This window comes from Loxodonta africana, chromosome 8 (assembly GCF_030014295.1).
Source record: "Loxodonta africana isolate mLoxAfr1 chromosome 8, mLoxAfr1.hap2, whole genome shotgun sequence".
Taxonomy (NCBI): Eukaryota; Metazoa; Chordata; class Mammalia; order Proboscidea; family Elephantidae; genus Loxodonta; species Loxodonta africana.
The window spans coordinates 17258253-17273477 of NC_087349.1; the positions used below are offsets into that span (position 1 = coordinate 17258253).

The 15225-nt window shown below is 45.8% G+C and overlaps 1 protein-coding gene across 16 annotated transcripts in view; it reads left to right on the top strand.

The window, feature by feature from the left end:
* PLXNA4 (plexin A4) overlaps positions 1–15225 on the top strand; it is a 516957-nt gene that overhangs the window by 235642 nt on the left and 266090 nt on the right. The window contains exon 5 of one of the 16 annotated variants that reach the window (XM_064289719.1): positions 3353–3379. The exons of 14 other annotated variants lie outside the window; for them this stretch is intronic. In XM_064289719.1, the coding sequence (XP_064145789.1) occupies positions 3353–3364 (12 nt within the window). In that variant the 3' untranslated portion in view covers positions 3365–3379. Of the gene's footprint in view, positions 1–3352; positions 3487–15225 lie in introns of those variants that run through there. One more of the 16 variants, XM_064289712.1, reaches the window with a different exon arrangement.

Here is a 15225-nt window from a genome sequence, read left to right on the forward strand (position 1 = left end):
CCAGGCAAGGCAGCAGTGGTCCTGAGCACAGTATCATTCGTTTGGTAGGATGAGAAAAGGGGTGTTGTGTCTTTAACACCAGGTCCCTAAAGGGAATATATTTGTTAAACGTTATAATTACCCTTCAGTGGCTGAACTCTGTGGCAAACAAGAACTCAATAGCAATGGCAATTGCAACCACACTGAAGCCCGTTACTGCTTCTCAAATGATGCTTTCATTTAGATAAAGCAGCAAGCCTACATCTTGATTAGGTCACTGTTCCCCGGGGCATAAGGTATTTTTCTGGATTGCCACCTCTGTGTGAATAAGACCGCTACAATTGTCATTAAACACTCATTTGTGTAACTATCTGTCTGGTGTCTTTCTTGCGCATTAGATTTTCAGCTCCAGAATGGCAGAGGCCACAGATAGCTTATTTTCACCCCTTTATCCCTGGCGCCTGCCAGAGTTCCTATGGTATAGTAAGCATTCGACTCATATCTGTTGAATGAATGCTTGCAGTAAGGGATTATTGTTGTCCTTAGGTGCTGTCGAGTTGATTTTTGACTTGTAACAACCCCATGTGACAGACTAGAATTGCCCCATAGGGTACTCTTGGCTGTAATCTTTACAGGAGCAGCTTACCAGATCTTTTTCCCCTAGGGCCCCTGGGTAGATTCGAACCTCCAACCTTTGGTTAGCAGCCAAGCACTTAACCACCGCGCCACCAGGGCTCCTTCATTACGGAATTTTTTTAAATAATGGGTTGGAACCTCTGAAAATGACATCCTTGAAGATCCCATACAGTTAATTACTTCTAGGGAATTTAATAAAACACAATCATTTCCTCACTCAGATTTCTTCTCCACCAACACACCCTCCAAATTATTTGACCTGTCGCTATCATAGAGTTTCTACTCCTACTAAGTTTCTAGTTAGTCCCACAGTTAATCTTCTTAAACTTCTGTTCTTTCCAAAGAGTTTTGGTCCATTGCTTCCCCGACCCTGGCTTTCAGATGGAGTCACTGGGTGGTGCAAACGCTTAAGCACTGGATTACTAATCAACAGGTTGGTGGTTCAAACCCACCCAGAGGCAGGTCAGAAGAAAGGCCTGGTGATCTGCTTCTGAAAGGTTATAGCCATGAAAACCCTGTGGGGCAGTGCTACTCTGCACACCTGGGTCGCCATGAGCTGGATCGATTCAAAGGCAACTGCTTTGCTTTTAGTTTGTTTTTCAGGTGAGAAACCTGAGTCACAGGTGCTGCGTACAGACGACAAACATCTGGCTTTAATTGGAAGTGGAAATAAAGAGACTTGTGTATTTTGAAATATCTGGGTGATTATATAAAATTCAAAGTTCTCTTCCAGCTGGTTGATGCCACATAGATGGAGCCACAGAAAGACTGTGTTTTGGAGTCTGAAAAGCAAGTTGGTGGTGGCAGTGGAACTTGAATCTTGTTCACAAATCTTCATCTCCACTGAGACGTGCTAACTGGGGAAGATATGTGTCTGTGTCTGTGTATTATCCTCCCGTCTGACTGGTGTGCTATATGTCCACTGACCTCCATGCTTTCTGGCCTGGATATCCCTGAAATTTCTTTCTCTGAGTTTGGCCTAACAAAATCCTTGGCTTTAATTTGGGCTCAGCCCAGCACTGTTCTTTATTTATTAGAGTTGCCTGCAGAGTTCTAAGACCACCAGGTGTACACACAAATCTATAGAAACACACAATGCAATTTCCAAGCACTGCAGTAAACTCTCCCTGAAAAGTCACCTGTCATCGGGGATGTTAGACTGAAGAGAAAGTTTGCGTTGGAGGTGAAGAGGAGGCTGGCTTTCTGTGAATTGAATAAGGAGGGAGACAAGACAGAAAGCCCTTAATTCTTCTGGGGAGAAGTTCACATGCCTGAGATGGATGGTAGAGGCTCTAACTGGCTCATCTTCATGGCAGGCCAGGTGGAGAGACGATATGCTGAAGAACTGGCATTTTCTTAGGTTCCAAACTGCACATGGGTTCAAGGTCAACCTATTGCACAGCTCCGGGGGCCATCATTACATAGACTATGTGAACAGTGTCCCAGAGAGTTCAACACAGTGGCCTGTGAGTATTCCCATTTAGCTGGCTCTTGGATGAGAGCAGCTTTCTTTGAGTCATAACGCTCATGGCCACCGGTGAAAACAGCCCTTCAATGAAGGGGATGTGAAGAAAAGAAGGAGAAGGAAGAGGGGGAGTTAGGGCTACAAGCTGTGCACCGAGTATACCATGGGTGAGTGTCTTAGTTATCTTGTGCTGCTATAACAGCAATACCACAGATGGGTGGCTTTAACAAACAGAAATTTATTTCTCACAGTTTAGGAGGCTGGAAGTCTGAATTCAGGGCACCAGCTCTAGGAGAAGGCTTTCTCTCTCTGTCAACTCTGGAGGAAGGTCCTTGTCTTTTTTGAGCTTCTGCTCCTGGGTGATCTTTATGTGGCTCGACATCTCTCTTCCGCCATCTCTGCTGCTTACTTGCTTGTTTGATCTCTTTCATATCTCAAAAGAAATTGACCTAAGACATACCCTATACTAATAGTGTCCATTAACATAACAAAGAAAACCCATTCCCAAAAGGGATTATAACAACAGGTATTGGGGTTAGGATTTACAACACATATTTGGGAGGCCATAATTTGGTCCACAACAGTGGGTCACAACAGTGGTTCTGGGCTGAGCAGTTTGGGTTCACCAGAAGTGTCCTCAGTTTATTTCAGCATGTTCTACACAAATTGTTCTTTCCTCTGGCTGCCATGAACAAGGTTGGGAAGGACTGCTATTCATAAATGGTAATGTCTCTGACACCAGCGTACTTTCACAGGCTCTGGTGCCTGGGAGAGACCTCTGGCTGGTCAACAGCCTGGACATTGGACACCACGTCACTCATAAATAGAGACATAGCATGTAATTTTTAATAGGCATTATTTTTAGAGCAGTTTTAGGTTTACAGAAAAATTTGCAGAAAGTACAGAGAGTTCCCATGTATTTCTTTCCTTCTACACAGTTTCCCCTATCACAAACATCTTACATTCCCCTGGTACATAGGTTACAGTTGGTGAGCCAATATTGATCTATTATTACTAACTAAAGTCCATATTTTACAATAGAGTTAATTCTTTGTGTTGGACAATCCTATGGGTTTTGACAAATAAATAACGTCACATTGATTTCATGGCAATTTTTTTTTTTAAGGTTTTGAGTCCACCATTACAGTGTTGTGCAGGGTAGTTTCACAACACCAAAAATGCCCTGTGCTCCACCTATTCATCCCTCCCCTACTTTTGAACCCTTGGCAATCACTGATCTATTTATCTTTTTTATAGTTTTGCCTTTTCCAGAATGTCATATAGTTGGACTCATACCAACCACCATTTGCTATTGAATTGACTTCAGCTCACGTGACCCCATGTGTGTCAGAGTGGAATTGTGCTTCATAGGGTTTTCTAATGCTGATTTTTCAGAAGTAGATAAGGTATGTAGCTTTTTCAGGCTGGCTGCTTTTACTGTTGCATGTAATATTGAAGCCCTTTGGAAACAGGTGGTCTCACGTCCTGTCTTCAAGGTCCCTTCCCTGTGTCCCTACCATCCTCACTGTCTAACATCACTCCCTCATGGAGTGTCTTTGACCCTCAAACATGTGTTCCTCCCTTGGGGAAGGAAGGGTGGTTACCATCATTCCTATGGGACCCCTGCGTGGAGACAAACAGTTCTTATTAAATCCTGGCCCTGAGTTTTTGTTTTGGTTAGAGTTTTGATAGGTTCTCTGTCTCACCTTTAAAAATCCTCTTTACTTGCTTCTGGACTTCCCAGACCTTGTTAAGCCATGGAACCAATATTGCCCGGACTAGAGTCATTATCCAGCCATGTCCCTGTTCCTTGGCTGATGTCTTCTGTAAGACACACACCCTTGGACTTATTTCTGTTACGGTGGCCAAGTACAGTGGACTTAGGTCTGCTCTTGGGAGCCACCCAAAACAGCTGTGGGTGACGAAGAGAAGAACAGACTGTTCCCCTGCAAGGTTCACCCCCGTGTGCTTTCTTCATCCTGTGTAGGAGTGAGAATGTGGGAATATGCAAAACCTGAACCCTTCTACTTTTGTTTTCAAAAAACAACATTGACCGAACGCAGGGAGTTCATCTTTAATATCAGTGTTTATAGCTTCTCAGGAGTGTTTACTGTGGTTATAATTGGTATCATTAAGCTTAGGTGACATTATTAATGCTGCTGATTAAATTGCTATAAACCCAACTTTGCCATTTACACAAACAACCACGGCTGAGCTTCCAGCTTCCGCACTGAGCCCTAGGGTCAGAAACAAACCCACTGGGAGGCAGAGTCGGAAAGAAATGGAACCCTGGTTTCTCATCCATCTGAAAGCTGAGCTTCTGTAAAGATCTGGCTTGAAATGTTTTCACCCACTGTTAGTAGAATGTTTTCCCATTCTAAATCAGTTCCCCAAATTCATTTATGCATGTTAAAAAGGAGCATCCAATCTCTCCCCCGACCTTTCCTATCCCCGAACCTCCCTTCCCTTCTTCCCTCAAACCCTGTATCGGTTGTCTGCTGCTGGCTTGTGGTCAATTCTTGGTTCTTATCCTACTCTACCAGTTGTTGTCAACTGCTGCTGAGTCAGCCCCCAACTCAATGGTGACCCCGTGCCTTACAGTGGAGTGAAATGCTACCCAGTCCTGTGGCTTTCCCATGATCGGTTGGGACTCAGACCATTGTGATCCATAGGGTTTTCATTGGCTGATTTTTGGAAGTAGATCACCAGGCCTTCCTTTTTAGGTTGTCTTAGTCTGGATGGTGACTGCACATGAGGTACACTGGCTGGGAATCTAACCTGGGTATCCTGTATGGAAGGCAAGAAATCTGCCACTGAAGCACCACTGTCTCATTCTACCAATTAGAAGCATTTAATCATTAGCATTTAATGATTGTGCCCTCCTTCTTGAAATGTTTTTTCCTTCTTGGTCTCTCTCTCCCCTTCCTGCTTCTCTCTTCCGTCTCCCTCCACCTCCCTCTCCCCCTTCTCTGCCCCTTTACCTCACTGCTTGTTCCTTCCTAGACCCCATTACTAGAATTCCAGGGCTCTACTCTTGGACTCTTCTCTAACTCACTCCCTGGGGATCTCATTTAGTTCCTTGTCTCTAAATACCATCTATACATTGACAGTTATCAAAATCACTTTTCTCCCTTGAACTCCAGGCTCCTGTACCCACCTGCCTGCTCAATATCTCCACTGGGAAGTCTAATAGGCATCTCAGACTTAACTTGGCTAACATTCAACCCTTGATTTCTCTGTGAAATCCTGCCCTCGCTCCCATCCCAGTCTTCTCCAACTCATTTAATAGTGATTCATTTTTGTTGTTGCTCAGGCCAAAAATTTGGAGTTATCCTTGATGCCTCTCTTTGCCTAACACTCCACATTTAATTTGTTATAAAAACTTGTTGGATCTTTCTTCAAAATACATGCAGGCTCTGACCACTTCTCACTATCTCGACTCTGTTAGTTTTGCCCAAGCCAAGTCATCGCTTGCCTGGACTATTACAGTAGCCTCCTAACTTGTTTCTTTGCTTCCATCCTTGCCTCCCCTCCCCAAAAATCTATTCTTAATACAGCAACCAGAGGAACCCTTTTAGGGCATCAGTCTGACCATGTTCCTCCTCTGCTCAGATACCTCCAGTGGTTTCCCATCTCACTCATGTCAAAACGAGAGTTCTGCTTCATATGCACTTAGAAGACTTGACATCGGGGACTCAAACAGATACTTACTTGGTCACCAGTGTCCACTGCAGCACTAGTCACAATAGCCAAAGGGTGGGGACAACCCACTGTCCCATCAACAGATGAATGGATAAATGGAATGTGGTACATCCATACAACGGAATATTACTCAGCCATAAAGAAAAATGAAGTCCTGATACATGCTGCCACATGGATAAACCTTGAAAACCCTATGTTGAATAAATTAAGTCAGAGAACGACAAATATTGTATGATCTCACTTACATGAGGTATCTACAATAGGCAAATGTATAGAAATGGAAAGTAGATTAGAAATTACCAGTGAACAAGGGGAGGGGAGAATGGGGAGTTATTGCTTAATGGGTACAGAGTTTCTTTTTTGGGTGATGACAGAGTTTTGCAAATAAATGGTGATGATGGTTGCACAACATTGGAAAAAATAAAAAACAACAAAACAGGGTTCTACAGGGTCCTCGAGGCCCTTCCCCCTCTGCCTGCCACTCTTGCCCCAGACTCACCTCCCTGCCCCTCCTTGCTCAGTGCTCTCCCCACCATACTGGCTCCTTTGCTGTCTCTTCAACTTACCCATCAGGCTTCTCTCCTGAGTCTCTGCATCTTTGCTCCCTCTTCCTGGACTTCTCTTCTTCCATGTGTACACATAGCTAGTGCCCTCAGTCCTAAAGTCCCAACAGAGAAGCCTTCCTTAAGCACACCATGTAAAGCTGCCCCGTCCCACCTATTTGCCTATTTGTCTTCACAGCACCTACCAACACTTGCCATGTTGTTATTGTTGTGGGGTTATCATCGAGTCAATTCTGACTCATAGCGACCCCACATGGTTACAGGGTAGAACTGCCCTCATAGAGTTTTCTTGGCTATAATCTTTATGGAAGGAAACCCTGGTGGTGTAGTGGTTAAGTGCTACGGCTGCTAACCAAAGGGTCGGCAGTTCAATCCGCCAGGCGCTCCTTGGAAACTCTATGGGGCAGTTCTACTCTGTCCTATAGGGTCGCTATGAGTCGGAATCAACTCAACGGCACTGGGTTTGGTTTTGGTTTTGGGTAATCTTTATGGAAGCAGATCTCCAAGTCTTTCTCCCACAGAGCTATTGGGTGGTTTAGAACCACCAACCTTTAGATTAGCAGCTGAGCGCTTAACTGTTGTGCCATCAGGCCCCCCAGGACCTTCTGTTATTCTTTACTGTATCCCTTGTACCTAGGAGAGTCCCAGAAGCAAAGTCAGTGTTCAAGAAATGTTAACCGAATGGTTGAAAGAGTCTGCCGAGCACGTGCTGGTCCCACTCATGGATGTCGTATCATATGGAAGTGGGGATCGCACAGATGCTGTTCCTGCTCACAGCCTGTGGGGCTCGTCCCTGCGGCTAATAAAATCTGATGTTGGCTGTCTTGGGGATTTATCAGTTAGGATGCTTCCATTGCAACGAACAGTCACTGACTCAGGTTATCTTAATCCAAAAGAGATTTTACTGGCAGGAGACCACCCCCCGCCCCACCCCCCCCCACCCCCCGGTGATGGATAGCTGGAGGAGCAGGCCCGGACAAAGTTTCAGAGTCAGGGCGCTCTGGCAGCTGAAGTGGGGCAGTATCTTCAGCAGGAACAGTCTACAGGATGCTCTGCCTCGGCTGGGGCTCACCTCCGCCATCCTGAACCATTTCTCACCACCCTTCCATGCGCTTCACCTGCTGGAGATTCAGTCTTGGGAGCCAGGCTCCACTGGCCAACCCAGGGCCCTCCCTCTCAGGGACAAAAGAGGGAACATCGGCTCTTCCAGCCTCCGAAGTGGGGGCACGGGTCCTGCGTGCCACCAAAACCTCACGTAATGGAGGGCTTCTCCAAAGAAGGAATGCTTGGGCCCTAGACTACTCCCAAAATAACCCAGCAGAGAGAGGTGTGTACTTGCCCCATCTTTGATTAATCATGTTTCAGAGCCACTCGGAGACTGGCTCAGCCCAGATCCGAAGGGTGCTGAAAAGGGGCGCAGGCCCGTTTCCGTGTTTCCCTGAGCTGTCAGCAAGCTGCTCCCAGGGGGTGTTTGTGGGATTTCCAGCCACTTCTCTGATTCTGTGCCTTTGCCGCATCTGTACGTGCTGGGTTGCTAAGCAGGGGAGGGGCTAGAACATCTTCCTTTTGAAGAAAGAGAACCCCTCTCCAAGAACATCCCTTGCCCAGATTGATGAGAGCCATCTGCAGACCAGGGCTCCGTGAGGACATCCCCACGTGCGCATCGACAGCCTTCCCCAGCCGGCCCCTGCTGCCGGAGGCTGCCTGGGGAGGGGGGCACCCGGCCATGAGGAGGAGGGGGATGCAGCATGACAGCCTTATCTCTGCTGAGACGCCAGCCGTCCACACTCTGCCATTGGAATATTCATCTCCGTGATGGGGAAAGAAGAGCCATCGTGGAATCACAGTAGAGATGTGGGCCTGAAGCACTTCTTCCCCAGATAACCCAGCCGGAAAAGGATTGTAGACCCCAGTGAGTACCATGAGGCACAGTGGTACAACAAATGTGTGGGGATTGGAGCTCATTCCTGGTTCAAACCCCTTAGTGTGCCCACATGCACCATACACACATACACACACACGTGCACACACATACTTACACACACATGCATACACACATACACACTCACATGTTCACACACATTCATACACCTACATACTCATGTATTAACATATGCACACATACATACCCACAGGCATACACACTCACATACTTATATACACACTCACGTGTTCACACAGGTATTCATGTGCATACATACCCACATATTTACATACACACACATACTCACACACACACATACATACATACACGCAGGCATACACACTCACATACTTATATACACACTCACACATACAAACACATACTCACACACACTCACATACTCATATATGCACAAACGCAAGCATACTGCAGGTGCCCCAGGCTCACAGGCTTGTACAAGCCTGTCTGTAACCATTCAGATGTCATTAATCCCATTCCCAGGCCAACAGGACGGTTGCTCCTTTGATGTTTCCTTGGGGGAACATTCCAGGAGGTCCCCACTCCTACTGATGTGGAACCCTCTGGGGGTCAGTGAGCAAGGAGGACATGTGTCAGGGGTGGGGAAGAGAAAACCGCTCTGGGGCCAGGCTCCAGGAAGGAAACAGATCTGACTGAGAGGAACGCGGACTTCACGGGGCTGCAGAGCCCTCAGGAAGCACAAGAGACCTGCTCACGTTGCCCTCAGAGACCCTCCTTGCAGAGCACAGGACAGCTGCCTCAATGCCTCAGTGTCTCTCCCTGATAAATGGGGGTACACGCTCGCCCTGCCTCTAAAAGGCAGAGCTGGGTCACTCAGAGCCTCACTGGCGGAAGAAAAGCAGCTGAGGAAGCTATGTGTTGCCGGAATGAGATCATGCTTGTCTCGGCTCTCCTTTGTTTGTAATGAGATTTCCTCCAGTTTCAGGAAATCCAATATCCAAAATCAACTGAACTCGCCAAACACATTTTAGGGTGTGACAATGAGTATTAGAGGGAAAAACTTTCTTAGTGACTGTAAAAAGGGATTCAGTTTGTCGGTATGAGATTTACATGCAACTTTTCTCTCATACATCCACTGCATGAAATCAAGTACACAGACGTGTGACTAAGTAATAATGATAAGATAATAGCAGTTGGCGTGACACAGATGCTCAGTTTGTATCACAACCATTAGCCCTCAAATATGATTTAACAAAGCCATAAGCGCAGCTTTAAGAATGGATCTATGGACAACTTAGAAAGTAATCACCGAAAGTGTCCTGGAATGGAGCCATAAAAGCCAGGCCAGTAAATCTCTGCCAGCCAACCAGACATTCTGTTTTTTGGTAAAACTAATAATGCAAAACTTACTGCTATAGCAGAAACGTCATAAAAGTGTAGTAAAAACAAACAAGCACATGTCTGTGGCGGGAGAGCCAAAAACAAGTGTGGAAATTGAAGACATCAAAGCAAAGCCAAGAAGCATCTTGGCAAGTGAGAGTGGACGATGTTCACATGGATTAGTGGAACATCTTAAGGAATCACGGATTTTTTTTTCATGTTTGAGCAATATTTTGGGAAGTGGTATTTCATACATACTTGTCCCTGGACCAAGATACTTCTCTTTCCAACATTGCTTTGTAATGTGCTTGGCTGGTGAGGTCTTTTCCTGTTCTGATGCCTTTTAGCAGATATATTTGAAATATTTAATGCATACGAAGGGGCGAAGGCACCAATGTTAAAGCCACATACTTGCCACGTTACCTCAGTTAATTCTGAAAACAGTCCTTGTTGTTGTTGGCTGCCTTCGAGTTGATTCTGACTCACGGCGATGCCACGCCTGCAGAGTAGAACTGCTCCGTAGGGTTTTCAAGGCTTGATCTTTCGGAAGCAGACCGCCAGGCCTGTCTTCAGAGGCATCTCCGGGTGGGCGTGAACCCCCAGCCTTTTGGCCAGTAGTTGAGTGCTTAACTGTTTATACCACCCGGGGAGTCCTCAACAATCCTTAGTGGAAAGGAAGTCTGTCTTCATTTTACAAGGAGGGAACAGCAGCTCAGAGAGGTGGATCGGATAGCCAGTGGGTGGTGGGTGGTGACCTATATCCAGATGGGGTTCTCTCAGACCCCAGAAGCCGTGTGCTTGACCTACCGTTGCACTTGACTGCCTCCTATACAACCCTTCTGGAGGGGTGCTGAGGATATAATAAGATGATAGGTCTGGAGCTCTGTTCTGAGTGTTTGGTACCTGCTACCTGTTGCTGTTAGCTGCCATCAGATTGGCGACCCCACGCACAGTGGAAGAAAACACTTCCCAGTCCTGCGCCATCCCCATGATCAGCTGCAGTTTGGACCATTGTGACCTATAGGGTTTTCACTGGCTGATTTTCAGGAATAGGTCACCAGGCCTTTCCTCCTAGTCCGCCTTAGTCTGGAAGCTTCCCTGAAGCCTGTTTAGCACGATAGCAACATACAAACATCCACTGACAGACGGGTGGTGGCTGCACATGAGGTACATTGGCTGGGAATCGAACCCGGGTCTCCTGCATGGAAGGCAAGAGTTCTACCTCTGACCCATTGTGTCACCTCATTCAGTGTGAGGACTGCCTACCCTGCCTCTTCCCTGATCAAACTCTACCACCTGTCTGTGAGGGTAGGCCGGGGGAGTGATTTCCGGAAGTCCTCCAGTGTGGGAGGAGAACCAAAGGTCCAGCTCCGAGTCCCCTCTTCCTCACCGCCATTGAAACACCCCATACCCCCCGCTGTCGGTCAGCCTGTGTGCCCACGGCTGGGCCTGGAATGGTGAAGGTGGCCTCTTCTGTCGCTCTCCTCACAGCACTGCCCAGCCTCGGTGGGCAGAGACACACCGCGTCTCCCCTGGCGATGGGCATTCAGGGATGCGTGAGGGGCCTGCTCTGGGCTGTGGGCAACTCATCAAAGGAGGAGGAGGAGGAGGAGGAGGAGGAGGAGGGAAGCAGCTGTGTTTTGGGTCTGAATGGGTTACAGGCCCGCTCTCTCGGCCACTCGGATGGCCGCCAGCAGGGGAAGTGGGAGGGCTGTGAGGAGAATACCAAGTCTCTCCTTGCGGGGGCCTCTTCCAGCTGAATGCAGCCTCCTCGCCCTTAAATCCAATTAAAGGCCTATATTATGTCAGTGGAAATGTATGCCAATCGTAATATAGTCTAATAAGCCTTAAAATAGCACTCTGTAAGTGGAAAGCCCTGTGGTTTAATTTGATTCGCAGCCTAATAACAGGCTTAATAAGAGGGAATTGGCCCCCTTTTATTTTCCAACTGGTCTCTGCATGCTCTTTTCTTCCCTCCTTTCTCTTCTCCACGCTCTCTTTCTCAGGAGCACTGTGGAGAGGCATGGAGTGAGGCTGCCGAGGGAGAGTGGGCACTCCCGGTGGAGGCTCTGGGTTCCTGCTACGTGAGGGAACGTGCCTTTGCCGGGGCGTGGACTCCAGGCCCTTAGCTCGGCCCTACACTGGACGCTCTATGTCTGCACAAGGGGTTCCCTCTTTGCTTTTGCTACCTTCCATTGGAAACGGGCAGATGGGTGTGTGGGGCTCTGGGTGAGAGGGGGCCTCATCACTCTCTTCTTCCTGGGCCTTGGGTTTTCCTCCATGACAGAGGGAAGGTCAATGGCCATTCTCGCACATCCATCACTAGCGAGGACAACGGACAAGTCTTAGGAACACAGTCTCAAATTGATTCAAGGATAAACTAAGGTGAGCCATGAAGACACACATAGCCCCAGAGGTGTGATGCACCTTCACCAGAAGTGTGCTGAAGATAAAATGAGGTGACTCCTGGAGACTCACTAGGAGTGGGGCAAGTCTCAGGAATGTAGCCTGGAAATTGATTCAAGGGCCTGTGTGAAGGGACCTTTGTCCAGCTCTTGTGAGGGCAAAGGATTCCCATAAATTTAAAAAGCAGAGTTTGGGGATTTAGTGTACTCCTTTTTTTTTTTTTTAAGCAAGTTTAATGAGATAGAATTCATACCCTATAATTCACCCATTTATAGCATACAGTTCAGTGGGTTTTTGGCGTATTCACAGTTGCAAAACCATCACCACTATCAATCTGAGAACATTTTCATTGCTCCAAAAAGCAAACCCGAATCCCGTAGCCATCACCTCCCCCAACCCCTGGGCAACCAATCCACTTTCCATATCTATCTATTTGCCTGGTTTGGGCATTTCATATAAATGGAATCATATGGTCTTTTGTGACCAGCTTCTTTCACTTAGAATGTTTTCAGGGCTTATCCACGTTATAGCATGGATCAGAATTTTGTTTCTTTTTATTGCCAAATAATATTCTACTGTATGAATATACCACATTTTATTTATCCATTAGTCAGTTGGTGGATTTGGGGGTTGTTTTTACTTTTTTTTTTTTTTAATTGTTCTTTACAAAGTTTACAACTCAAGTTAGCTTCTCATACAAAAATTTATACACAGATTGTTATGTGGCCCTAGTTGCTATCTGTATAATATGTCAGCACACTCCTCCTTTCCACCCTGGATTTCCAGTATCCATTCAACCAGTTCTTGTCCCTTTCTGCCTTCTCATCTCACCTCCGGACAGGAGCTGCCCATTTAGTCTTATGTATCTACTTGACCTAAGAAGCACACTCTTCACGAGTATCATTTTATGTCTTGTAGTCCAGTTTAATCTTTGTCTGAGGTGTTGGCTTTGGGAATTGTTTCAGTTCTGGGCTAACAGAGAGTCCGGGGCCATGTCTTCTGGGGCTCCTCCAGTCTCAGTCAGACCATTAATTCTGGTCCTTGAACTATAATTTGAGTTCTGCACCCACTTTTCTCCTGCTCAGTCAGTGACTCTCTGTTGTGTTCCCTGTCAGGATGGTCACTGGTGGTAGTCAGGCACCATCTAGTTCTTCTGGTCTCAGACTGATGGAGTCTCTGGTTTTTGTGGCCCTTTTTTTTTCTTGGGCTAGTGTTTTCCTTGTGTTTTTGGTGTTCTTCATTCTTCTTTGCTCCAGGTAGGTTGGGACCAACTGATGCACCTCAGATGGCCGCTCACTAGCTTTTAAGACCCCAGACGCCACTCACCAAAGTGGGTTGCAGAAAATTTTCTTATGCCAGTTGACCTAGATGTCTTTGAAACCATGGTCCCCGATCCTTGTCCTGCTACTCTATCCATCGAAGTGTTTGGTTGTATTCAGGAAACTTCTTAGCTTTTGGTTTAGTCCAGTTGTGTTGACTTCCCCTGTATTGTATGTTGTCCATCCCTTCACCTAGGATAATTCTTGTCTGCTTTTATCTAATTAGTGAATACCCTCTCCCTCCCTCCCTATCCTCATGACCATCAAAGAATATTTTCTTCTGTGTTTAAACTTTTTCTTGAGTTCTTATAATAGTGGTCTCATACAATATTTGTATTTGCAACTGACTAATTTCACTCAGCCAAGTTCCTTCCAGATTCACCCATGTTATGAGATGTTTCACAAATTCATCATTGTTCTCTATCATTGTGTAGTCTTCCATTGTGTGAATATACCATAATTTTTTCATCCGTTGATGGGCGCCTAGGTTGTTTCCATCTTTTGGCTATTGTGGGCAGTGCTGCGTTGAACATGGGTGTGCGTGTATCTATTTGTGTGAGGGCTTTTATTTCTCTAGGATATATTCGAAGGAGTAGGATTGCTAGATCACATGGTAGTTCTATTCTAGCTTTTTTAAGGAAGCACCAACTCGATTTCCAAAGTGGTTGTACCATTTTACATTCCCAACAGCAGTGTTCTAGTCTCTCCACAACCTCTCCAACACTTATTATTTTGTGTTTTGGATTAATGCCAGCGTTGTTGGGGTGAGATGGTATCTCATTGTAGTTTTGATTTGCATTTTTCTAATGGCTAATGATGGTGAGCATTTCCTCATGTATCTGTTAGCTGCCTGAACGTCTTTGGTGAAGTGCCTGTTTGTATCATTTGCCCATTTTTAATTGGGTTACTTGTCTTTCTGTTGTTGAGGTTTTGCAGTGTCTTGTAGATTTTAGAGATGAGACCCTCATCAGATATGCTGCACCCCAAAATTTTTTCCCAGACCGTAGGTTGTCTACCAGGCGCTCCTTGGAAACTCTACAGGGCAGCCCCACTCTGTTCTATAGGGTCGCTATGAGTCGGAATCAACTCGACAGCAGTGGGTTTGGTAGGTTGTCTTTTTACTCTTTTGGTGAAGCCTTTTTATGAGAATAAATGTTTGATTTTTAGGAGCTTTCAGTTAGCCAGTTTCTCTTCTGGTGTTTGTGTATTGTTAGTAATGTTTTGTATTCTGTTTATGCCATGTATTAGGGCTCCTAGCGTTGTCCCTAGTTTTTCATCCATAATCTTTATCATTTTAGATTTTATATTTAGGTCTGTGATCCATTTTGAGTTAGTTTTTGTGCATGGTGTGAAGTATGGGTCTTGTTTCATTTTTTTTGCAGATGGATATCCAGTTATGCCAGCACCATTTGTTAAAAAGACTGTCTTTCCCCCATTTAACAGACTTGGGGCCTTTGTCAAATATCACTGCTCACAGGTGGATGAATTGACTTCTGGATTCTTAATTCTGTTCCATTGGTCTATGTAACTATTGTTGTCCCAGTACCAGGCTGTTTTGATTACCATGGCAGTATAATAGTTTCTAAAATCAGACAGTGTGAGGCCTCCCACTTTGTTCTTCTTCTTCAGTAATGCTTTACGTATCCAGCAAATCACAAACTTCATTTCCAAATGAAGTTTGTGATTTGCTTCTCCGTCTCATTAAAAAATGTCATTGGAATTTGGATCAGGTTTGCATTATATGTGTAGATTGCTTTGGGTAGAATTGACATTTTCGCAATGCTGAGTCTTCCTATCTGTGAGCAAGGTATGTTCTTCCACTTATGTAGGTATCTTTTGGTTTCTTGCAGTAGTGTCTTGTTGTTTTCTTTG